This window comes from Xyrauchen texanus, chromosome 45, assembly GCF_025860055.1.
Source record: "Xyrauchen texanus isolate HMW12.3.18 chromosome 45, RBS_HiC_50CHRs, whole genome shotgun sequence".
NCBI lineage: Eukaryota > Metazoa > Chordata > Actinopteri > Cypriniformes > Catostomidae > Xyrauchen > Xyrauchen texanus.
Window position 1 is genome coordinate 5,655,044 of NC_068320.1, and position 26,835 is coordinate 5,681,878.

The 26,835-nt window shown below is 37.4% G+C and overlaps 1 protein-coding gene and 1 long non-coding RNA gene across 3 annotated transcripts in view; one reads left to right on the plus strand and one right to left on the minus strand.

The window, feature by feature from the left end:
* The first annotated feature begins 15,827 nt into the window (after window positions 1-15,827).
* On the plus strand, window positions 15,828-17,373 carry LOC127637197 (uncharacterized). Its single transcript, XR_007969684.1, has 6 exons — window positions 15,828-15,930; window positions 16,200-16,258; window positions 16,345-16,407; window positions 16,479-16,541; window positions 16,634-16,787; window positions 16,895-17,373. It is a non-coding gene; the product is annotated as an uncharacterized LOC127637197 (long non-coding RNA).
* A 784-nt stretch (window positions 17,374-18,157) lies between these two features.
* The window catches only part of LOC127637629 (protein kinase C theta type-like), a 38,002-nt gene continuing 29,324 nt past the window's right edge, over window positions 18,158-26,835 (minus strand). For both annotated transcript variants that reach the window (XM_052118787.1, XM_052118788.1), the window contains 6 exons: window positions 25,307-25,398; window positions 25,123-25,185; window positions 24,884-25,022; window positions 22,357-22,545; window positions 22,076-22,204; window positions 18,158-21,970 (listed from right to left, as the gene is read on the minus strand). In XM_052118787.1, coding sequence (XP_051974747.1) covers window positions 21,812-21,970; window positions 22,076-22,204; window positions 22,357-22,545; window positions 24,884-25,022; window positions 25,123-25,185; window positions 25,307-25,398 — 771 coding nt within the window. In that variant the 3' untranslated portion in view covers window positions 18,158-21,811. The remainder of the gene's footprint in view (window positions 21,971-22,075; window positions 22,205-22,356; window positions 22,546-24,883; window positions 25,023-25,122; window positions 25,186-25,306; window positions 25,399-26,835) is intronic.

A 26,835-nucleotide genomic window follows, 5' to 3' on the forward strand; every position in this document is an offset into this window, starting at 1 on the left:
GCAAGAGATAACTGAAAGTTAAAAGGTCACATCATGAGTTTAGCAGGACCTTTTTCAATATTACAAAAGCACTGTAAGAAATTCCAGTTTCAGTCCTGGGTTAAAATGATGTTCCTGAATACTGACTCTTAAAGCTGCTGTTATTGGTGTCTGTTTGTCCAGAGTTGCCACACTGACAAACTTTAAGCACATGTTTGACTGTTTCGTATACATCCCATGAACTAACTGTTACAACAAGTTGAAAGCACATTGTGTGTGGGAACAACCATCTAAACTTCCTGTTCTACTTTTCTCACTTTCTCAGGGCGTCACATTTCTCACACTTCCTTTTGAACCTTGAATTAACATTGAGAGTTTTAACAGTGACCCTAAATGGCCTTCTGTCAATGTAAGGGTGTTAAGTAGGGCTAGGGAAAAATATAGATTTTCTTGAAATATTGCGATAGTCATGTGAACAACCCCGATATAGATTCTTTAAATCCCAAGATCAATCTTTTACTTTAAAGTTTACTTCAGTTTTGGTTGTGTTGATTATTATATCTGTTAAATAAATAGTAATTGAACTGCAAAGTTTGGGACCCCTTAATATTTCCATCATGTACCAAGTTAGAAGTTTCCCTGTATAATTTACAGCACAGTTTTAGTCTAGAGAGAATTTCTTTCATATGTAAGCAAAATGGACATAATACTGAAATGTACCCAAATGAATCAGAATCGATGCAAATAGTTTTTCTGAACACTAGTTCCTTTTTTTTAAAGAAAAACAAAAAGGAATTATAGCACAAATATGTATCAAAGCTGTTTCCTTAATAGCACATAACTTGTAAGTCAGAATTTGTAACTGCAGACACTCTTCGTTAATTAAAATAGTCATTACTCACTTGGCTCAAAGGGGTCAAAACGTTAGTCAATATCTCTGAGGAGTGGAAAAAAAATTATATTTAAAATGTTTTAGATTTACTGACAATTGTTGAGGTGAGTAAGAGCTCTGTTTTTCATGTTGTACTACTATATTTTAGCATTTTAATTGTTAATTTAATATAATTAATTTAAAATGAATTAAGACATTTTGGAACTTTACTAAAATATCAAAGTGAATTCGGTGACAGACGGATGAAAATTCTTCAGCTAAAATTGGACTGTGCTTACCAAAATTCAAACCACCACCCCCAGTGGCTGAAGCTGGAAGTGTTTTTGACCATATGGACACTTGTGAGCTCTAGTTTCCAAGTGAAATGTTTACTGAGTGGCACCAAAAGCAGGTTGTAAAACAAGTTGTTTTTAGTTGTAAATGATGTATAACGTGAAAAGGAATACATATTTTAACATACGTCCTAACCCAAACCCATGTCCTAAACCATACTGTTTAACCTAACCTAAAATGTAATTTTAAAAATACAATACAACATCCAAATCATTCTCAACACTGTTTATATGGAAGCAATTAGTTACTGGTTTCCACAGCACCAGAATCATTGTCTTTGAAAGCCCTTTTCCTCTGACATGGTTCAGGGGCGCGTTCCTGGGCTGGTGCAAATTCTTAAACGGTTCTGTGCATTTAATATCAATTTATAACAACAATAAAATACCCACCAAAATGCGTTGAAGAAACATGGGCAAAATGAGCACTCTTCTTGTGAAATGGTCTTATATAGAGATCTGAGATAAACAGAGCGATTCAAAGAATAAAAAGACCCTATGAGGAGATACAACAAGCGTGGTGTCCTCTGCAGCTTATCTCATTAAGTTATTAGATTTGCCAACTTTGTTAGCTTTCCTTACACTCTTCTCATCTTATTTTGTGCATTGTTTTGTTCAGTAAGAGGATTTTAGACCAGCTAATCACTAAGTTAGGAAGACTGCTGTTATCTGTTAAGTAAACTGGTGAAATTCTCAATCAAGACATAAATGTAATATATGCTATAGTAAAAATCTGAATATAACCATCGTAACAGTTTATAGAACATAGCAAAATGTTAATAACAAAATCATGTATTTTCATTACCTGTCGTCCCAAGCGTAAATGTCATCTCTGGCAATTTCGACGAACGATGTAATAACGTGGATTGCATTTCTCTGTATGTTTAAATATGTTCTCAAAAACAGAAGTAAAGGTTGTTCACATACACGTGCCATGTTCGTTTTTAGGTAGGTGAGGTAGTCACATAAAACTACCATGTAGCCACATTACCCATTACATCATCATTTGGGTTTCAAGTCAGTGGAAATGCACGGCGAATTTGCGCTAGGATTGCCCTGGTTATGAACCAGCTGAGCACAGGTTCGGTACGAGAACCAGCGCAATTTCGGTGGAAAAGGGCTTGAGGTTGCTCACACAACATGCTATAAAGTTAAATTGTTTACTGATGTGCCGGAAAGCCATGCCAAAGTGCCAAAATGCAGTCGCAGGATGTTCCTCCCCAGTTTGACCCCTGGCTTTCAGTAGTACCACAAGCTAAAAATTCCTTAATTGATATAAAAATATCTGATGGGAGATGGCGCTTGTCAGTGATTTGACAGAATGGGACTGATGTCAAGGTACTGGAACATTAAAGCAAAATGTCGATTTTTCATGTGATCATGTTGTGTGGATCTCAGCCGCCCAAGTAAAGAACCAGTATGCTATGAGGTGCTGATGCTTTAGGCCAGCCCATATCCTGCTGACACACAGTTATCCTCCCTGTTAACCTTGCATCATGCCAACTCAACCTTAACCCCAAACCCATTATTGGATCAAAAGAGTAATGGATCACTTCCTATATATGTCATGTCATGCAGTTGGCTGTTGACCAGTGTTTCAGCCTAACAACAAAGACCCCATAATCTAAATGTATTTTCTATCTGTGTAATTTCTAAATGTTTAATCCCATTAATGTACTGACTGTAGGTTACTGGTATATTTTGTAATGTTACTTTTCTAAATGGTCGAATTTTGCCTGGTGCACAATATAATAAAATCCCATAAACTTCCATTAAAGTATGGACAAAAGCCATATCTAGAGAACAGAAAATCATAGATTCGATGATGCGAACACTTAGCGGTCAAACACTAGCCTTTTGAAGTATACTTAATTTGATTGTGCATGCATACATAGGCAGTCTGCACATGCATGCTATGACTGCTATGAGAGACAGGACTATTAATCTTAAATAGTCTAGACTCTAGACCCATAAATTTGTCATTATCTTTCAGAATTGAGTAATACTAGTGCAGAAGTCTCCTGACCTCCTCACACACGAGCTCTTGACATGCACACCCATTGTTGTTGTTTCTACATTCATCTCCTGATGTTTAGCAATGGATACGTCTTCATCTAGTGCTTCTTCGTTGACAGCAACGGCTCAAATGTGAGTGTTGCAACCTTGTGGACACTAATTAGTGCAAATAATTCCAGGCACATGCACATACTGCACATTCAGAGTATGCCTGGTTAAAACATTAGGCCGCTCAGGTTTAGTGCTCGAGGAGTCAGCTGATGCCAAAATTTGCATCATGTGTCCTGTATGCAGATACATACTGATCACGTCTGATCGAAGTTTACTTTGGCTTTAGGTGTGGGTATTTTAACCAGTAAGAAACCACCCAGAACACACTAGTAACTACATAGAAACATGCTAACAACCAATCAGAACATCTTAGCAACCACATATACAGTGCATTCAGAAAGTATTCAGACCCCTTATTTTTTTCATATTTTGTTCTGTTGCAGCCTTATGCTACAATGCTTTAAATTATAATTTTCCACATCAATCTACACTCCTGGGCCACTCTCCTGCAGAGTTTAGCTCCAATCCTAATCAAACACACCTGCCCTTCATTTTTTTCAAGTAATCCTGGAGATCTTGATAGTTTTCTCAGGTTTGTTTGATTAGGGTTGGAGCTAAACTCTGCTGGACAGTGGCCCTTCAGGAGCAGGGTTCCTCAACCCTGCCATATCCCATAATGACATGGCAATTTGTTTTATTTTTTAGAACTTATTTGAAGCACTTTTGGCATCTATTACAGCCTCAAGTCTTGTTGGGCATGATGCGACAAACTTTGCATACCTGGATTTGGAGGTTTTCTGCCATTCTTCCTTGCAGATACTCTCAAGCTCTGTCAGGCTGGATGGGGACCATCGGTGGGCAGCCATTTTCAGGTCTCTCCAGATATGTTCGATTGGGTTCAAGTCCAGGCTCTGGCTGGGCCACTCATGGACATGTGTCTTGAACTGAGGAGAGGCTTCCATCAAGCCACTTTGCCATAATGCATTGATCCGGTGGAGTTTTGCAGTGATGGTTGTCCTTCTGCAAGTTTCTCCCATCTCCACACATGATCTCTGGAGCTCAACCAGAGTGACCATTGGATTCTTGGTCACCTCTCTTACCAAGGCCCTTCTCCCCTGATTGCTCAGTTTGGCTGGTCGGCCAGCTCTAGAAAGAGTCCTGGTTGTTCCAAACTTCTTACATTTAAGAATTATGGAGGCCACAGTGCTCTTGGGAACCTACAATGCATCAGATTTTGTTTTTTGTAGTCTTCCCCAGATCTGTGCCTTGACATAATCCTGTCTCTGAGCTCTGCAGGCAATTCTTTTGACCTCATGGTTTGGTTTTTGCTCTGATATGCATTTTCAGCTGTGAGACCTTATATAGACAAGTGTGTCCCTTTCCAAAAAATGTCCAATCAATTGAATTTGCCACAGGTGAACTCCAGTCGAAGTGTTGAAACATCTCAAAGATGATCCAGAGTCATAGCAAGGGGTCTGAATTCTTCTGTCAATCTTTTGTAAATTTTTAATAAATTACAAAGTTATCAAAAATCTGTTTTTTGCTTTGTTATTATGTGTGGAGTGTAGATTGATGTTGAAAGAAATACAATAATTTAAAGCATTTCAGCATATGGCTGCAACATAAGGGGTCTGAATACTTTCTGATTGCACAGTAAATGCCCAGGCAACCACTTAGAACACCATAGCATCCTGGCTGTGAGTTTTGCACGGCCAAGCACCACATTTAAAACATTTTTAAATATACTTATTTTCCATTTGGTGCAACTAATGCTGAATAAATTACACACACATGCACAAAAAAGTCACCTTAAAAATTGCAATGTTAGATAAAGAAAATGTGGCTTAGGCATACCTCCAAAGCCCACTGTCAGGTCAATTTAGGCTGTCAGTCATACGTCATCCGGGGCCGCTTATCCAAGTGTAAGAAAGCATGACAGACTAATTAGGACAGCGAATCACTAAGGTAATTCTACTGGACTCTTCAATGACATCTTAGTGTTTAACACGTAGCAAGACTAATCTAGAATATCTGTAGGCTGGATGTGTGTGATTGTCTCCTGCTCTTGAACCCTGTTCCCTTTAGATCCCATTACTTTGCACAGCGACCCTGACCCCCATCCAGATTAACTAACGCTCAACACTGCACTGTCAGACAGGCACGTTGACCATAAGCCTACGTTAAACTACACATGTGAATTGTGTATGTGACATATTCACGAACACACTAAAAGATGCCAACTTACATGCACTGAATCAAGCAACATTTTATCAATCCAAATTATTTGCAAATTTAGCAATCCAAATGATTGCTGCCCATATATCTTTATATCCTTGACTAAAGTAACTCCTATGTGCATGTGTACATGTTTTAGAGTCATTGAAAATACAATTTATATGTGACCTGCAGGCTGCCCCAGCATTTTTAGATCTAAAGTAAAAAGTAAAGTCTCTTCCTACATATAAATTATTATAACTTATCCAACATAATAATTATATAATTAGAAAGTTGAGACTTTGATTGGAATTTAAAGTTCACAACAAACACCATTATCTAAAAGGTAATTACTTTGTAATAACCGAGACATGAGTAATTGCCATAATGATTAATATATTGTGGTGACATGGTTTGTTTCTTTATCTTTGACCAAAGAAGCTCCTGTGTGCATGTGTCTATGTTTTTGGACTCTTTGAATATCTATCTGTAGGCTGAATATTTAGAATCAGAAATAAATCTGAGATATGTATCTAGAGCAGTTGAATGTCAAAGTACTCAAAATACTTCAAGTACTGTATGGTGAGATGGTTACTTAACCTTTGACCAAAATAACTTTTGTTTGCACGTGTATATCTTACTTTGAATATTCAAGCTGCACAATTGCCTAGGAGGCAAAGAGAGTATGCATGAATGCTGTTGCATTTAATATGTTTTTTGTCATTACAATTTGTATATAATAGTATAACTATTGTGTGATATAAACTTGTAAAGTTTATACTGTATCATGCGGTTGTGAAAAATACTCGCAATTACAAGCTTTTATAATACAATTGTAACTTTATTTCTCATAATTTCTACCATTTCTCACAAGAAATTATTTCACAACTACCTGTATAAACTCGCATTTGCAAAAAATGAACCTGCAATTGAGTGACAAAATATTTATCACACAATTGGAATTTTATTTCTCACAATTGCAAGAAATAAAGTCACAAATGCGTGACATAAACTCGCATTTGCATTATATGAACTCGCAACTGAGTGACAAACTCACAATTGTGACTATTTCTTGCGATTGCGAGTTTGTCACTACACAAAGTTTTACTATTATGCAAATGCAAGTTTAAATCACGCAGTTGTGACTATTTATATAGTTATGACTCTGTGGCAGGGCGGAGGGCGGAGCCGGGTCGTGATCCTACACACCCAGTCCCATATTAGGCTAATTAACTGTTGTAACTATTTATATATTTATGACTCGCATTTGTGTATTATGAACTCACAATTGAGTGACAAACTCACAATCACGAGAAATAGTTGCAATTGAAATATATCACGTATTTATGACTTTATTTCTCACAATTTTGACTATTTCTCACAACTGCAAGAAATAGTCACAACTGCATAATATAAACTTGAATTTACATAATATGAACTTGCAATTGAGTGACAAAAACTCGCAATCATATGAAATAGTCGTAATTGTGAGATTAAATAACACAAATGCAACTTTATAAATATATATATACACACAATATATATTTTTTCTTATTTTTTTCATATCATAATGTTTCTATTTCAAAATGTCACAGTCCCAAAACTTTCATTTATTTTCAGGTGTAAATTAGTTTTGAACCCTGAATTTTCAATGCAGACTACTAAATAACGAGTCCACTAAACTATACCTACTGTAGATAAAGCTTTACAGTTGTGTGCATGCATGTAGTTAAGTAGAGAGGAAAATGAGGCCCACAAATATTTGTTGAGGTACATAGGCTAGCAAATGTTAACCACATACAAGCATGTATCATTGCAAAACTGCAGACTGAGAGCACAGAAGAGATATTTGCAGTGAATAACAACCATTTAAGGTCTTAAACCTGTATAACCATATAGCCATCATTATCATAAAAATGACTGTGTGTTGTGCAAAGTGTGAGATGTAGGGGACGTGTCAAACGGAAGTGTGCTAATATACAGTGCACCCAAGTATATAAACTCAAGGTGATGAAATATGTCATCTGAAGGTGAAAGATAATGTGGTCTGTCTGGTCAGGGCATTTGCTGAGACGGTTCAGACAATAATATCTCACTGAGCCAGGCTCATGCTGAATATGCCCGTCTATTTAGGCTTTAGCTATGCAAGACCACACAAATAGGCCTACTTCACAAACTCTGAAAGACCACTTGTCAGTTGAAGAAGTCAAAGACTTCTTTGTTCTTGTGCAAGATGAACAGCAAATCACATGGTCTAGTGTAGTTATATCACATTAATGTGGGGCACTGCTCCTTTTCCTGTCTTTGATGACTCAGTCAGCAGTCATGTGCACTAAAGCTTTGTCATTGTGTTTCCTGTCGCCCTGAGAGGATTCGGAAGGAAATACTGACCTCTAGCGGACAAATAGTGAAGTTGCCCATTTTTTACCTGAGTATGCAAATAATGGATAATGTAAGTTTTCTTCATGTAATATACAATATTTTTTTCTAAATTTTGAATGTAATTTCCTTGAAATCATGATTCTTTCATGACTGATTTTTCACTTGCATTGTATGGACATACAGAACTGAAATGTGCTTATAAAAATCCTAACTTTGGTTCTGCTGAAGAAGGAAAGACATACACATCTGGGATGGCTTAATGGTGAGTCAACCATGAGAGAATTTTCATTTTGGATGAACTATTCCTTTAATGATCGGGTATGGTGGGTACATTATTTAGATGTTAACGCATATAGCTGGTGTGGTCAATTGGTACCTTGGTGGTCACTTTTCTCAATGCTGGACAGGATGTACCAAACGTCGTTTTTGTGTAAAAATCGGACTTTTTTAATTTATGTATTTATTCATACATTTCTGCGGCGAATTTACTTTTGTAGGTCAGGTACAAATCTTTGGGATTATAGATGTCAATTATTATTACTTATTAGTGCATAAGCGTCTCTACTAATACACAAAAAGTACAAAGTTTTGAATGCAGATATGTCATTATTTTACTCACCCCTGTTGTTGATTCAAAAGCATATGCTGTTATTTTATTTTCGTGGAACATAAAAGAGGACATTTTGAAGAATCTTTACAGAGCCCTTTTCCATGCAGTGGCATTTCTGTCAATAACAAAAACACAATAAAAGCACCTCAAAGCAGTGGTGGTTGGTCGGGGGCACTGGGATGCCACCCCCTTCGAGTTATCCATAGAAGAAGCCTACTTAAACATGTTAAAAATAAGTTAATTATATACTTCAAAATAATTATGAAATACAATTATTTAGTCATACTATGTGCCTGGTGGTCATGTTAGCATTTCTAAAAAAAAATATTTGGTTAATTTCTGTGTGAATACATAAGCTATACTCTGTGTGCAGGGCGCCGGCCAAATGAGTGTGTATGTAGGTCCTTAAATTCTGGCAAGCAGGTGACCTGAGGCTGCTCTATAATTGGTTGCTACAGATTAATCCTGTTGAAGTTGAACCGTCAATTTTCAGGCTGGCTCAGCATTTCATCCAAATTAATGTTTTATATTAAAAAAAAAAAGAAAGAAAAAATACCCTTTCAGAAGGTGTTCACCTGAAGCAAAAAAAGGACAAAGGAACTTGGACTGGATCGACCTAATTTACCAATTCAGCAGCAGTCAAGTGAACTAGGATGAGTTTACACACATATATTCATATATACATTTTACAGGTTCATAATTTTATTTTGGGGGTCTACTAGAATCGGTTTACAGTCTTTAATGTTCAAAAAGCACATAATTCTTTCTTATACTGCATGTACATCGGTGCTCCGCTCTGTTCATCCTCTGGCTGAAACTCTCTGATTTGGCTCCTGTCTCTTTAAAGCCCTGAAAAGCCCAGTATGCTCTGATTGGTCAGCTGGCCTAGTCTGTTGTGATTGGTCAACTGCGTAGAGCGTGTGTCTGAAATTGAACGCCCCTTACTATAACAGAGTTTCAGGCTTCCTTAACAGCTATAAACACTATTGTAACTATGGTAACAATGGCATCGACTTTTGCAGTACCAGTTTGAAAGTTTGGAAGAACAAGTTTATTGACCTGAACCACTTTGGCAAGCACGACCTGAGCAGGACATTTCACAGTGGTAAGTTTGAATTTTGTAGCTTTCTTAAAAGTATACTGTTGATTATTCTGAACCTAACAAAGCTTAAAGTAAAAGACACATAGTGCATCTATGTTAGACATCTTTTGCTGGAATGGGTGTGGCCAAACTTTTTTCGCCAGAGATATGAACGGAGAATTGGGCTTACTCCCCCGGTTGAACATTACCAGGTGTTTTAGAGAGTTAGTGAGCAAGTTAGCCGTGGACTACTGATAGTGGCCAAAATATTACAGCTTGTAATTATATAAGACTCTTAAAATCAATAATTTTACACAGTTTTAGGTAAAAGTCGGCCCACAGCTGAATAGTAAACCCTTACCAAAACAATAACATTACAGCAAGTTAGCCGAATACTAGCATGGATTGCAGATATAAAATTACCGTTTGTAAAAATAAATCCATCTCCACACTTGATCACTATTCATGATAGTAACAATGACAAACAATCAGTGTAATTCTACACAATTGTAGGTAAAAGTGGGCCCGCAGCTGATTAGCAAAACTATTTTAACACAATAACATTAGCTAGCAGGTTAGCAGTGGCCTACAGCTGTAAACTGGGTGTACACCGTAGCTACAACACAATACTATGCATTTGAACTCTTAATATCAGCTAAATCCACAAATAATCAAACATACTTACAGGTTGTGATCCTGATACGCCAGATTGTCCCAACAAAGTCGGAATAGCACCATCTTTCAGGAGTAACCGTCTCAAAAATCCGGCATTGGTTGTGGTTGTACTGCTAAATAATTCAGATATATTTGAACCCCTGATTCTTCAATTCGTCTGCCTTTGGAAGTCCAAAGAGAGGTTATGCTTTCGCATTGATGAAAACAGCATCTTCTCGACATGGCGACAACACTAACCCAACTTATACTGGCCTCTGCTATATCTAAGTTTGTTTGAGGGCGGGCCAAAGTAGAACTTAGGCGGGCATTATGCAAATGTGTTACATAGTGACGTAGGTACTTTACAGAAGAAATGGCTGGACTACAAACCATTCGTTTCATGTAGTTCTTGAGCAGTGTTGTCTGTGGGAGAGAAATGTACAAATGCCCAAAGAAGGTAAAACAGCACAATGCAGTTTAAATTTTTTCCCACAATTTATTGTCTTTTTGATGTAGCATTGATAGCTTCATCTGTTCTTCGGCCAAGGTATTTTTATTATTCTGGTTGCACTGCATTTTGTAGGTGTGAAGATGGTGAATAAAAATATTTCTCATAACATTTGGATCTCATCTACAGCAAAGAAGAGTTCTGAGTCTGTTGTGGTGCTGTGAACCTACTCCAGCTGTTTATGGTGAACAAATTTGAAGAAGTCTTTTCAGAGATTATCACTCTCATCACCACATCCATGACTACAGCGGAATGCTGAGAGGTATTAGGATTTTCTGAGAATCAACATGAACCAGGAGAGGCTGTATGGCCATACTGTCAGTGGAAAAGGGACTGAGATGACTGACTTTAACCAGAAAGTAATTTAAAAATGTGCAGGCCAGAATTAAAGGAGAGCCATTAGTATTTTCAAAATGTACATTCCAACTGATAATGTGGTTGATTTACATTTAATTAAGTTCTTTAAATGTAATTATTTTCTAAGGTGTAATATATTGTTGGTGCTTTTAAATTAGTTAAATATTGCTTTGAGTGGATTTGGTGGTGTTCACACTTCATTACTGAGAAACCCATTAAACTCAAATTCACTGATTATGTGATTATATTCATTACAATGAATGCAAACTTTAATACAGTGAAAGAGACACTCTATTAGCATAACATAACATGTAACATGTACATAAATAAATATTTATGTACTAAAATAAAATATTTGATGCCATTAGTGTACCTTCATTTACTATTAGCCTACTATTATTTTGAATGGCCATGCAAAATGAAGCAATGTGATAACAATTTTACCTGGTCAGAAAAAGTAGTAAGTAGTTAATTTACCTGGGGGCTGTTCCATAAAAGCCGCTTAGAAAAGCGGGGATTAAAGTCCAAAACCTGACTTGAATGAGCCGAGCTAAACATCCGCGCTTAAATTGGTTCCATAACAGTAAGTTGAGGATCATGTGATCTTACTAATTTGAGTCAGGTTTAAATAGTCTAGATAATTGCGCGTGCACGCCATTGTTTAAAAGTCCTGAAAAGTCGAGCATGGGTCAATCGATTTACTGTGGGCTACCATGGCAACAAAAGGAAAAGATAGAACAGCGATGTTCACGGCAACAGAACAGCGTTTGCTATTGGAAACATATGAAGAATTTAAAGATGTCATCACCAAAAAAGGCAATACAGCGGCAATAAATAAAGCAAGAGAGAAAGGTTGGCAGGAAATTGCTGATCGTCTCAATGCGTAAGTAGCGGTGTAAACTATTTAAAATACTTAATCAACATTGAATGTGTGTCACAATACATTGCAAAGTTTGTGTGTGAATAACAGTAACGTTGGTAAAATTGCTTTCACGCAGCAGCAACTTAAGTGAAGGAAAAAGAACCTGGCAGCAGGTGAAAATAAAATATAAAAATATAGTTCAGAATGGTAAGTAAATCTAATGGTATGTACATATGTAATCAATGCCAGCTTGAAGTTACAACTATTCAGGTTTTTTTTTTATTTTTATATTGCAGCGACCAAAAAGAAGACTGAGGTTGCTGGCACTGGGGGAGGGCCACCACCAGCCAGCTTCACTCCTGCAGAGGAGCTGGCTTTGGAAATTAATAAAGGGAGGCCCGTCCTTGAGGGAATAGAGGGGGGGACATCATCTAAAATGATATCACGTGGTATAAGGAGTGAGTATATAAAAGGTGTGTGTGTGTGTGTGTTTTATTATCATTATTCCTTCTTATCATTATTCCTTATTAAAGCAGTAGTGTCACGTAGAGGTACTTGTGCTACTGTAATGGTGCATTTTGGTAAAAAAAATATATTTTTTCTATCAAGATTCTGTATGCATTATGGATCCACCAGACATCATGTTGCCTGTGAGTATGAGACCTTTTAAATCAGTCATGTAAGCTAATGAGTTTAACTGAGTTTAATCAGTGGTCACAGGGAGAAGGCCCATCAGTTGAGGAGGATGAGGAGACTGTGTCTGTATGTTCAAGGAGGCCTGAGGTACTCACAGGTTCCATGCTATACTGTATTGAATATTAAAAAGTGTACTTGTGTGATAAAATGATCATAATGTGTTTTCAGGATGCTGACACTGTTCTAGAGCCCTCTCAGTCTGGGACCACATGTGACAAAGTGAGTATTAAGAAATGAAAACAATGTGACAAGAGTATTCAATGAAATAACTTAAATCTATGTTGCTACAGAACCCAGAAAACATAAAAGGAGTGTATAAACGCTACCTCCTTAAACAAATGGAAGCGATTGATATCGACATCCAGTATAAAAAAACTGAAGATGAGGAAGTTGGAGCTGGAAATTCAACAGCTACAGAAAAATGCAAGTAGAACTACCATTTTTAAAAAAGGAAAAGAAAAAAAAACCATTACCTTTTTGATCACTTTCCACAACATTTATTTGTGCGTTTTCACCCCTAACAGGCAGATTCACTCTGAATAAAGACAAATCACATTAAATACTTTGACTTATGTGTGTTTGTTCAACTAAGGAGAAAGTTGAGGGGCCAGTGGAAAATTTTAAAGGCTACACATGGTTTAGACCATAGTAAGCAAAATAATTATTTGCATATGTGTCTCGTATAAGTCTGCCTGTTTCGTTTTCTTCCAATACTGCTTCATTGCCCCAGTCTTCCTCTTCAACAATCCTTGGTTGCCTCTCTCTCCTCAGACAAGCAATGTTATGGAGCACTACACAAGCAACTACAATGTCACATGCCCTAGGTGGAGTCACTCTGAGGTGCTTCAGGCACTGAAACCTTGACTTTATCAGCCCAAATGCCATCTCTATACGACCTCTTGTGCGTGCATGGGCAAGGTTGTAGCGGTGTTGTGCCTCTGTCTGGGGGTCCTGATAGGGAGTCAAGAGGTAAGGCAGGCATGGGTATCCCTTGTCTCCCAGCAAAACTCCTGAGAATTCTCCTGCATAGACAGAATGAATATAGATATATAATGTAGTTTTTTTTTTTCTTCTTTTTTTTTATTAAGACTTTTTGCGATTTAAGTGATTACTAGCATACCTCTTACTAGTTGCTGGTAGAGAGATGAGGCTCTAAAGATTCTGAGTCATGCAAAGAGCCTGGCCATTTGGCCTCTACATTTGTGATGATGCAATCTGCATCACTAATCATCTAAAATAAATTAAACCTGTAGGTCACTACATTTTAATTGCAATGAACTAAACACTGGTGCCCAGCTTAGTACAGAACACTCAGTGGGAACGTACCTGTACATTGATGCTGTGTACTGATTTCCTATTCACAAAGTCCGCTTCATGTGGACCAGACGGACACTTAATACGCACATGGGTGCAGTCCAATGCACCGATAACATTTGGGAAACCTAGGAAAATTATTTGTTTGTTTTAAATATGTCCCATGTAAAATCAACAGTCAAGAAATATTTCCATGTTTTATAGTTATTTGAACTTACCAGCTATTCCATAAAAGGCATGTTTAATGGTACGAATAGCTTTGTGGCCAGGGAATGTGATGAACACATTGAGTAGTCTTTTTAAAGAAAGGTACACAGTTCGTACAGAGTGGCAAACTGATGCTTTGCTGATATTCTCTGCATCTCCAACTGTGTACAAAAATGTTCCACTGGCAAAAAAGCGAAGTGCAATGCACACCATCTGTGGGAATGTGAGCGCTCTGTTGCGGCGTGTATTATTTGCAATGTGTGGGCTTAGTAATCTACAAATATATGCAATCCCATCTCTTGAGAACCTATATCGCTCATACAGGTAGCTGTCATTAAAAGCCAATGGGTCTGACCTGTCTCTGAAAGTTCTCTCTCTTTGAAATGCCCTCCGCAAGACTATAGCTCCCTCATCCACCACCTCATCTATGAAAGGACACACCATGGTTAAGTTTGGAAATGAGTTCAGCTCCCTATTTATATACTTTTAATTAATTAATTACCAAACTCATTAACCAAATTCACCAATTAAACACACAAGTTTTGAACATTTCTTAGTGTATTTATACCTTATAATTTCTTACATTTATTAGTAAAGTACATTTCCTTATTTATTTATTTTAAAAAAAAAAATTATTAATAGTGGTTAAGTAAAATAAAATGACATCGAAATACCAGCAGGTGAGTATAAATGGTATGCTCGTTAAGCCTGAACTCAGACTTAGCCTGACAGTTAGCCTGCCCCGGACCAGGTTAATTTGCCAGCATAAGTTGCCGGGGTAAATGAGTTTGAACTTTTTTAAGTTTGATTTATGAAACCGAATCTACCAAAAATAAGCCTGACTAACCGAAATAAGCCTGGCTTATACTCTAATCTTGGTTTATGGAACAGCCCCCAGGGGTGTATTCCAGAAAGCAAGGTTAACTTACCGTCAGATAAACCTTAAACTCTTGGTTGATTAACCCCAAACTTGCTTACTCTAGGTATGTCGGTTCCAAAACACCTGTGAGGAGTTAGTTTAATCAACCTACTGCTAATAACCTCGAGTTAATGCGCGCGCACGGCGAACATATAAAGGCATTTTCAATGGAACGCCGAATTCAGGAGTCACCATGGAAACTAAGGGTGAAAAGTTACGTGCCGCGTACTTCTCCGAAGCGGAGTTAGAAGTTTTAATGTTGGCTTATGAGGAGTTGAAGCCCATTATAATGAAAAAAAAAAGCAATACAGCTGCATATGCGAGGGAAAGACAATTGGCTTGGCAAAAAATAACTAACAGAGTAAATGCGTACGTTTTCTTTTTTATTACATTTTAAATATGCTTGCCTTTCTTTTGTTAATTTGCAAAGTTGAACAATTGTCTTTTTGAGCATGTGGCATGACTTGACAAGCATTTACTTTTCTCTACCTCAGTTTCTTAAGAATACAGTGCAATGTAGGCTATATTGACAAGAAATATTTAGGCCTCTTGTTTTATAAGGTTTAATCCTTCTGGAGCCAAAATAACTCTTTCCCAAGTCAAAATGAAACACAAAAACATTCTCCAAAAAAGTAAAATTTTATTTTAACTGTTGTAAGATCAATGTCTTAAGTTACTTTTACAGTATTCTTCCTATATAGCTAATAGAAAGAAGGCTGAGGCCCGTCTCACTGGCGGGGGTCCACCTCCATCTGAGGAGTTGGCTCTTTCACTTAATAAAGGTCGCCCTGTGGTCGATGGTATTCCAGAGGGCACTTCGTCAGACTTTGCTACCTCCCACAACAACTCAAGTGACTTGGTACATGGTATACCATATTAGTACTTATGATTATTTAGTCATACGTTTGGACAAAACGATCATTAACTCTTGTCATTAGGAAGAAGGCTAAATGCTTCCCAAATGCAGTCATTGTTTCACTTGTGCATTATGCATACATATTCTATTTTACAGCATATGCTGTATACAGTAATCTGTTTTTTTATTATTCTTGCATGTTCCTAATGCCTTTATTCAGTGTCTGTCATACTTTAGTAATTTACACATTGAGTATCTTTTTTTTCTTGCAGTTGCTGATGGACACATTGTATTATTGGATCCAACTGAAACCACACAGTCTGTTGCAATTGTTAGTGGTGCATTTTAAGAACCAGTTGCTTTTAGATCTTTCACTTTGTCTGCCAGACAAAGTAACCTTGCATATTTCCACTCTAGAATGATGATGAAGAGACCACATCTGCTGTGACTGAATTAGAAAGTGCTGGGAGACCCACAGAGGTATGATGCATATACTGGACAATCATAGTTTTTTAGATGGAGTGAAAAATGTGTAATTTGTCCTGTGACAGAATCTAGCTGGGGATGTACATGCAGATGAGGGTCCATCTACCTCTACACATAATCTTAGCAGTGTAAGAACTTGTCCCTGGTTGTCCTTATTTACATAATGTTACTATGTGGCAGATTTTCTTCTTTAACCATCTTATTTACTTTGCCTTCCTAGTTGTCTGCAAAGGAGGTGTATAAGGTCTATCTATTAAGGCAAATTAAAAAAAACGGACAAGGACATGGACCTTATACAGCTTCAGCTAGAGGAGAAAAGGCTGGCCATTAAAAAGGCCAGACTTGAAATAGAACTACTGGAGCATCGCCTTAAGGTGAGAAGAATCCTATGTGAACATGAATCTGTTATTTTTTTTGTATTTGTGTGTGTGTGTGTGTATAAAGCAATAAATACAAATCTGTCATGTCTCTTTTATTTCAGGATCTGAAGAAATAGAACAGATTAAATAAAGTGATTTTGACAAATCATGTCTCTAAGCATTCTGCCATCTCTGTGGCCTGCTAGATTCAATGGGTGTTGTTCTAGGTCATCTTCATCAGGACAGTGGGATGCCTCTCTCCTCTTATTGTGGCAATGTTGTGAAGTACCACACAAGCAACTGTGATGTCACATGCCCTATTTGGAGTGACCCCGAGCCCACGCAGACACTGAAACCTCGCCTTCAGAATGCCTATTGTCATCTCCACCGTGGCCCATGTTCTGCTGTGAGACAGGTTGTTACTTGCTGGGGGACAGAGGATACCCTTGCCTCCCCTATATGATGACACCCTACCAAGCGTATCTGTGGTCCGGGCTCAGGATCAGGGTAGGGTGTCATCATATAGGGGAGGCAAGGGCATCCTCTGTCCTCCAGCAAGTAACCATAGAAGTGTCCTGTATTGTTTGAGGTGTTTTGTAAATGTAATAAAGACTACAAGCATTTGTCTAACAAGACGTACCCTGTTGAAATTTGTTGCACAGAGATGACTCTCTAAATATTCTGGCATCATGTACAGACCCAGGCCATTTTGCCTCAACATTAGTGATGAGGTGGGTTGCATCACATATTACCTGTGGAGAACAGTACGTTTATTATTTATAACACCAATATTAAGGAGCCAAAATATAGCTATTATCTTCACATTGATGCTATGCACAGACTTCCTATTAACATAGTCTCCCTCATTGATAGATGGAGCTTTAATAGGAATGTGGGTGCCATCAATGATCACGTTTGGGAACCCTGAAATTAAGGTTGAGTAAGTTTAAGAAGTCTGTGCAGTCAAAATAAACCTATTAAGAAATGTCATTTAATTGAAGTAGATGACAGAATTTCTGAGAGCAAACCTGCCACCCTGTATAATTCTTCTTTAATAAAGCGCACAGGTTTATGGCCAGGGAACTGTACAAAAGTGTGTAGAAACCGTTTCAGTGCCATACTGTACGAACGGCTCTACACTGTTGCCTTTCCCCACATGCTCTGCATCGCCCACATTGTAGAGAAAACTCCCCGTAGCAAAAAAGCGCAGAGCAATACAAAGAATTTGTAGGTTAATGTTTGAAATTCGGCTATGAAAACAAAATAAAAATAGTCACATGCTTGTTAAACGTTCTCAGTGTCCGTCATTTAGAAGGACAGTGTCGTAAAAATTCCGTCAAAATCAATTTTTATCTATTTTAATCATGAATTTACATGACGAGCATATAGCAGATTATGCATATTTATTTATGAAGAGAACAGATGAACAACAGAGACAACACACGAAGCAGATGAATGTTTTTCCCCCTGCAGTGACAGCGGAGGTCACTAAAATATGAACAACGCAACATTTACAATAAACAAATACGATTAAAAATATTAACAAAACACGTAATGAACTGAACATAACTCAATCGACAACTCAAATCTTCCGCCTGGTCCGCATCGACTTTGCTTTATGTGCTCGCCTGTGCGTACTCAAACGGATCAAGGGAGACTGATGCTGAGGTAATTGTCATTAGATTTTGCGTCTTTGCCTCGGACAGACGACTTCTCATGGCAGTTTTAATTTGGTTTTGGAGGCTGAACCCAGAGTCAAGCGCCGCATTGCCCTCCACATGACAAGAGTTGCAGAAAGCGTCACAGAGGCGCGATTTTACGAGTTTGCCACGTAAAAAGCGGGAGGTGTGCACAATAAACATTGAAAACATGTATCTGGAAGAGAGAAAAAAAGCTTGCCGTTGCTTTGAAGAGTTATAAAATGACTCGTTAAGTGTTTTCTTGGTGAATTTAAATTAGTTCAATTACTGGGGTCTCTGATATTCGAAAACGATATAGGCTAATATTTAGGCTAATTAAAAGAAATTATGAGACATTCAATATCTCTTCACAAATTTGGACAGTTTTTATATATAGCCTATCTTGTTGCGTAGTACTCTCAAATACATTGTTGGTGAGGCAAAAAAAAGTGTGAAAAACACTTTTGTGTAAAGTCACTTCAGACTTCAATGTATTTTGCTGAGCTGAAGTGAGTCATGTGACTACCCTTAATGTACAAATATCACTCACTTTTACGTATTAATCATTGCTCTTCACAATCACAAAAGTCACCGATTATGGTTTCAAAATGGCGAATTTCTCAGAAAGGTGAAGAATTTGGATCCCTGAAAGTATTATAATTTTTGTTTTCATGCATTTATTTATTTTGTGGAATTTCATAATTTTCCTCAGCACACCTGACAATCTTTCACAGCACATTGGTTGGGAAACACTGTTCTAAACTAATCAACATGAATTTGGAATTAGAAGTATCTTTCTTTCTAATGTTCAGTGTTTTATAAACAATACACATTAATTTTCAAGGATTCCATAAACATACAGTAACAGAACTTCACAGTAAACTACAGATTTATTTTAAACATAATGTAACACATTTGGATATACTATATATATATAGTCTGTTCTAACTATACATGTTTCTATAAAAAGCCTTTTCAATACAGTATAATTGAACACATAACAAAACTGGTTATTTCTAAAGGTATTTCCATCATCGAGTTCTGTTCAGTCACAGAGAAGCTCTTTGGCTGGCTGACACAAACTTTCTCTTATTCCAAATAATCCTAAAATAAACATACACAGACACTACCACATTCATTCTGATACAATACAATGACTGATTATAAATGGATGTACAACTGGGCACAAGTATTTTGATCTAAAGTTAAATACTTTTCACACACGTACAAACGATGCTTTAAACAAATGCTGTTTCCGTTCTTACATTTCTTAAGTTCCGTCACTTTTTCTTTCCCCTTTTCACCCCAATTTGGAATTCCCAATGTGCTCTAAGTCCTTGTGGTGGGTAAGTGACTCACCTCAATCCGGACGGCGGAGGATGAATCTCAGTTGCCTCCGTGTATGAGACCATCAATCCGTGCATTTTATCACGTGGCTTTTTGTGCGCTTTACCACGGAGACGTTGTGCATGTGGAGGCCCACGCTATTCTCTGCAGCATCCATGCACAACTCACCACACCGGGAGCAAGAACCACATTATAACGACAATGAGGAAGTTAACCCAATATGACTCTACCCACCCTAGCAACCGGGCCAATTGGTTGCTTAGGAAGCCTGACTGGAGTCACACAGCACACCCTAGATTTGAACTTATGACTCCAGGTGTGGTAGTCAGCATCTTTACTCGCTGAGCTACTCAGGGCCCACCTTCCACTGCCACTTAATAGAGTGTGAAATAGGCATCGACAATAAAGTACATGTATTGTTCTTTTTCATGTCTGGTGGACAAACGATACAGTTTAAAACTCTAAATTGTGATTTTGTAATTTTCTAGCAACAAAAATAACATTTAACGGTTATAATATGCCAGAGTGTATAACAGGGTTCCAGAATTAGCCCAAATGAAACTCATTCACTCAGTAGGAGATAGTTAGTTTAGCACCAAAGGCTGGTTTGTAGTTATTGATAGACTAACGCCCCGGGTATACTTCGTTTATGCGCGTTCCAGATCAGATCACGCTCGACCGGCCACGTTGCCTTTCTGAGTATAATTTTCTGACCGCGAACGAATAGGAAATTGTGCGACACTATGCTTACTATGACTGCTTTGTGACACTTCTTTAATACAGTCAATGACGAGGACTGCGTGTGCGAGTCAAGAAAATCTAGGCGGTGCGCGGTCAATGGTAATGCTGATGCTGAAGATGGTTAATGCTGATGATTTGTGTCACACTGTGCATGGAGGGATCCGCAGCGTGGTCTACTGTATACTTTGGCCTTAAGGCTTAAATTAATTAAGGCCACATTAATCCGAATACATTTGAAAATGGTGTTTTCGTTTTCAAACCAAATTTGAAAAGTTTGATCACCATTCACTTGCATTGAAAGGACCTACAGAACTGAAATATTCTTAAAAAAAAACGTTGTTTGTGTTCAGCAGAAGAAAGAAAGTCATACACATCTGGGATGGCATGAAAGTAAGTAAGTGATGAGAGAATTAAAAATGCTCTGTGAACTATATCCCATTAAATCCCCTTACTGCGCATGCAAAAAAAATCTCTGTTCCATGTACAGTCTGAAACGCAATTGTCCTCGTGTTCTGTCGCCAGACAGTAATTCTAAGTAAACTTCCCTTTAACCTTTGGAGGAATGCAATGTGAATGTTGAACAAAGTAACATTTATCTTTAACAATGCTTTTAAAGTGAAAAGCAGGCACAACAATGCCACCACAACATGGGCCGCCATCTTAATTGTTTTAGGTTGAGTAGATCACATGACTGCGTCACATGACAAAAAATACAACACGTTCAGATATCTCCATTTCCCCTGTCCATACTACAATGCGAAGATGATGTTTTCAAATGTGTCCACTTGGTAAAGCGTTTTCACAAATCTCATTTTTCGCTGTCAAAAACAGTGTCTCAGTGTGGCCGGAAGTCTAAAACATATAAATATATTAGTGTGGACTTAGCCTTATTATTCCCACAAATCAAAGAAAACTATTTGCTTGATCATCTTACAATAACTGGTAACAAAGCTAAATGCTTGAGTACATCTACATTTTATAATCTTAGCTCAAACTCTCAACTGATTAAATGTAATGGTAAAAAGTCTTGTGAAGACTGATGCTGAAAGTATGTAAATGTTTTACATTCTGTAGATTACTTTCTACAGCTAGCTGGTGTGCTCTACTGTGCTTTTCCTCTCCTTGGATTCTTCTGCAAGTTATTCACTGTCCATGGCATGAAATGAGCTTGACTTGAGGCTGTTATAATATACAGGTAAGTGTTTGCCTTTTGGTAATGACCTGTTCACAGTATGTTTGTATGAATGTCTTTGATAAATGCAGGTTTCTGGGTCAGGGGTTATTGAGGCGGGCCATAACAGGGTTGAAGAAGGAGAAGTTGTTGAACATGCTCTGGTCCATGCTGTTAATAAGGGTGCGATCTGCGATGGAAAGTCGAGGCTTCTCATTTATGAACTCTTTGTCGAAGTTACTACAGTCACTGTCTGATTTCTGTGAATAGAGAAATACTCAACAAGTCAGTACTTCTTACTGCGTGTCAGACAGTACTATAGTCTAGAGATAAATGCCATTGACATACAGCTGTAATGATCTTACCACAGTTGGTTTGAAGGGCGGCTCCACCTGCCGTTTCTCTAGTGCGATCCAGTCTATATCTTTGAAGAATGCATGCTGCCGTATATTTCCTTTCATACCCAGCCTCCGCTCTGGTTCCCTCACAAATAACTGTAGCCAGACACAAAACCCAGATAGTGTTTATAATAGACCCACAGATAATAGGGCACACATGTCTTTCTTTAAAATTAGCTTAAGTTGGTATTTAAAAAGACAAACTGGCAATGTCTCTACAGATAAATACTGTTTATTTTAGGTTGCACCTTAACAAGAATATCCCTTGCATCTCTAGTTAGCCAGCGCGGGTAGCATGGGTCATCTGTGCGAATCGACTGAAACAGCTCTTCCTCGTCCTGTCCATGGAACGGTGACTGGCCGGTCAACATCTCATAAAGAAGGACACCAAATGACCACCAATCTACAGAGGTCCCATATTTCTGCCCAAGCAAAATCTTTGGAAAAACATAACAGTTTATAAAATTTTTTTTTTCAGGTCATTTCTACAATATGCAACTATGACTATAAAAATGGTTTCTAGATTTACGCTGCTAAATAAGGTGAAAAAAAAAATCACTGTCTATGAAAAGGTTCCATTAGTTTAAACTATTTATGGCAATCAGGTTAATACATTTACATGACACTTACTATACATACACAAGAATTATCTGTTATTAATCAGAATTTGGTAATTTTCTATTATGTATAGTAAGTGTCATGTAAATGTATTAACCTGATTGCCATAAATAGTTTAAACTAATGGAACCTTTTCATAGACAGTGATTTTTTTTCACCTTATTTAGCAGCGTAAATCTAGAAACCATTTTTATATTTGCAATTTTTTTATTATTTAGTGTAAATGTATAACATTATACTTTGTATTATAGAATATACAACAGTTAGTTCCAGTCCGTGAATCTGATTGGACGAAAAACGTTCCATGAGCACTGATGGTCTCACACCATCAGCACTCCGACTCTTCACTGTGTGTATCACTCTGCTTGTGTTCGTGCTTTTCTAAATTAAAGTGTAAGAGCAGTGTAGATCTGTTAAGAGCTATGGATTGTCTTTTATTCTGTTTTTTATTTTACATTACATATATTAGCCAGCAGTATGTGCTTACATAAAACAGCTCTTCATGATCGTTTGCTTTACTTCTAAAGCTAGGAAATAGCTTTAAACGGCTTTAAATGAACAACTTCAGCATTACGGCTCATCACAGATGAGAGACACAACAGACTAATTAATTACAGAATGGGTGCTGTTTAAAATGGCTGAGGACATTGCGGTTTCTATAGTGATCAACTCTTGCACACTGGCTACTGTGAAATAGGTAGATTTTTCTACTGAGAAAGCTGACCTTCAGAAAGCTGACAGCATCTCTGCTTGGGAGTGGCAACAGGTGATCGCACACACTCCATCTCTCTCTCTTTCTCTCTCTCTCTCTTTCCCTCTCTCACTCACACACACACACACACACACACACACACACACACACACACACACACACACACACACACACATCATACTTGTTTATCCAATAACTTGTTAGAAACAGCACAAGTCGTGATACTATTTCTGAAGTGACATTTTTGAATTACTAATGGAGGCTTGGATGCATCATTTGTTTTGAACCAGCAATGGCAGATTCTGATCCATCGCGTAAGAATGTAGTTCCATACACAAATAAGTTTTTATGACCGTACTCAGTTTTTCCCAATTTTTTTTTTAATTACTTGCTCATTGAACTGTTGTATATAAGCAATATCACACTCGCAAACGTGCTATATGGCCCTAAATCAGCACTGCTGTGATTATAGAGGGGACCTTCTAATTAGGTGCCTTACAAAAATATATATATATTTTAATTTTATCATTCGATTTTCTTTATTTTGGTCACATTTTAGCCTTTTAAAAATTTACAAATTCCATGTATTCCATCAATAAATATTGAGATTTTATACATTATATTGTTACATGTTTATTGTTTACATACACTAAAACAGTACTGTCTCTTTAAGAATAGTGGCATTTCAGCCAGCATCTTACAGAAGTGTTTTGCTTGAGGGCATATTAACAAGAGTGGATTAAAATAGCTTATTTAGCACATCAGTGCTATGTGTTATTAGAATTAAATGTTTCTATTTTGTTGGTTTTGATCAACAACTGACTGTAAAGAACAAAAAGTATACTAAAAAGACATTATTCAATCACAAATGGACTTTGGACACACATTACACAGAATGATTCAAAGCAAACCTTACTCTCAACACAAAGTGAAAGGATCTCTAACCAGTGGCCTATCACAGACATTTTTAGTCGCATTGCGTTAAATTTGGTCGCATGTGTGATTGATTTATATGCATTGTAGAGGGCATAGAGTAAAATATCGATCTTGGGATTTAAAGAAACAATATTGGGATCATTTAAATGAAGATCACGGATCAAGATTAATCAGAAAATCTATATTTTTACCCAGTCCTACATATTTTTAACTAACTAATAAATGTTGGTTACACTGTTTCCTAACCAGGCACAATGTGACAGGTTTCCATAGACAGGTACTTTTTCTGTTCACACTGAAGGCGAAAAATGCTACATGATGTAATTGATGTTTAAAATACAGCTATTTGAAGCAGGTTTAAATAATGTGATTTCACTATAGGTGGACAGGGTGGGTAGACAGGGTGGCTGGGCCCCCAACATCACAGAAATGGAAACCAAATGATGGACCTAATTATACCTGGTGGCCAATGGTAGCCTACAGTAATTAAGATATGTAAAATTGATCACCTCAGGGGCAATGTAGTCTGGAGTTCCACAGAAGGTGCATGTTCTAGCTTCTCCAACCATGTTCTCTTTACACATGCCAAAATCTGCGATCTTGATGTGGCCATCTATGTCCAGCAAAATGTTATCCAGCTTAAGATCTCTGGAGAGGGACAACATACACTTAGGGGTTATAACTAATTATTAAAAAAGTAATTGCTCATAATTTGTGGTGTATCGTTTGTTTGCACACTTATGCATACCTGTAAACAATGCCTTTAGAATGTAGAAACTGCAGCCCACAGATGATCTCGGCAGCATAGAACCTATTAGCAGAGAGTAGGAGAGAAGAGAGGAGGTGGAAGACATTGAAAAACATAGAAAAATAAGAGTGGGCAGAGCCTCAGCTTTAAGAATTTGTTTGTGGGGGCTGCATGTCTGTCTCACGTGGATCGCGGGAGGTCAAATCGGTGGCAGGTCTGGATGTGAAACATTAGGTCGCCTCCGTTTAAGTACTCCATCACAAAGAATAGATTTTCCTACAGAGACCAGGATAAACAGATCAGTATGGACCAGTTAAACAAAAGTACATGACTTCAAAATCTTGGAGTGACTCAACGGCTGTCAGAATATTTAGAAATGCAGCAACAAATGTTCAGAAGAGTAGAAAAAAAATCAGCATTTCTGACCTGTGATTTGAAATCCAATTTAAATGTGATTTTTGGAATATATGTCAGTCTGAACGGCCATATTGGATTTCAAGCAGTTAGCAATTAGCATTTGGGATGCAACAAGCTGATAGATAGCTGTGCAATGTGTATAAACTAGGGCTGTCGATTTAATGAGTTAATTCAGTGCGATTTATTTGACAAAAAATTATGCGTTAAAAAAATTAACCCATTTAAATCGCATGCCCCCCGGACCATAATAAGGAAGATTCCTGAGAAATGCCACCTGTTTACTCCAGAGGGCAGTAAGTGAAATTTCAACTGTATGAGCAACGCAAAGTTTATACAGTGAAGAAAACATTTCAGTAGCAGCACAACACAAACACGGGTTATGTTCTTGCATTCAAAACACTCGAAGGAGCGCAAATGCGATCTAAGGGATCTCAAGATGTGTTTAAAGATTGAGTATTAAACTATATTTAACTTGACACAGTGACCTAAACATTTTATGCTTATGACACAAAACACCCGAAAGTCTGACGTAGGTGTAAATTGACGGGCCTTAAACAAGCCCTCATAATAAATCTCCAACTGATTTACAAATTCACTTGAAATGGATTGCTCTGAACTGTATGCCAATGATTGACATATGATCAATAATATGGTAGTGAACAATACATTGTATTCTAAAGCCGCTTTGTGTATGGCCTTACCAATGATTAACTCTTCTGCTACAGGAATGTATGCATTTTGATTATCTTAATATTTTTGATATATATATATATATATATATATATATATATATATATATATATATATATATATATATATATATATATATATATATATATATATATATCCATATATATATATATAATTTTTAATATTTAAAGATAACTATGTATAATTATATATTGATATAAATATGTATAATCATTATATATTGAGTTATTGTTATATGGGGGCTTTCTCAGCAAATATTTGTGCGATTAAATGCGATTAATTAATCGGGACACCATGTAATTAATTAGATAAACATTTTTAATCGATTGACAGCCCTAGTATAAACCTCACTCTCCTGACCTCAAGAGGTGCGTCTTATGCTTTCGGCTATAGCCTTTAGCCTCCTTGTTTACGCACCCGCCTCCCATGCCGGAGACGCCGGTTCAAGTCCCATACGGTGCTGGTAGAACAGGAGCGTCACAATGGTGCCGTGATCCGGATGGGAGTGAGGTTTAGAGGGGTGAGTGTAACGGGAACCATCTGATATATAGCTGTGCAATGTGTATAAACCTCACTCTCCTTACC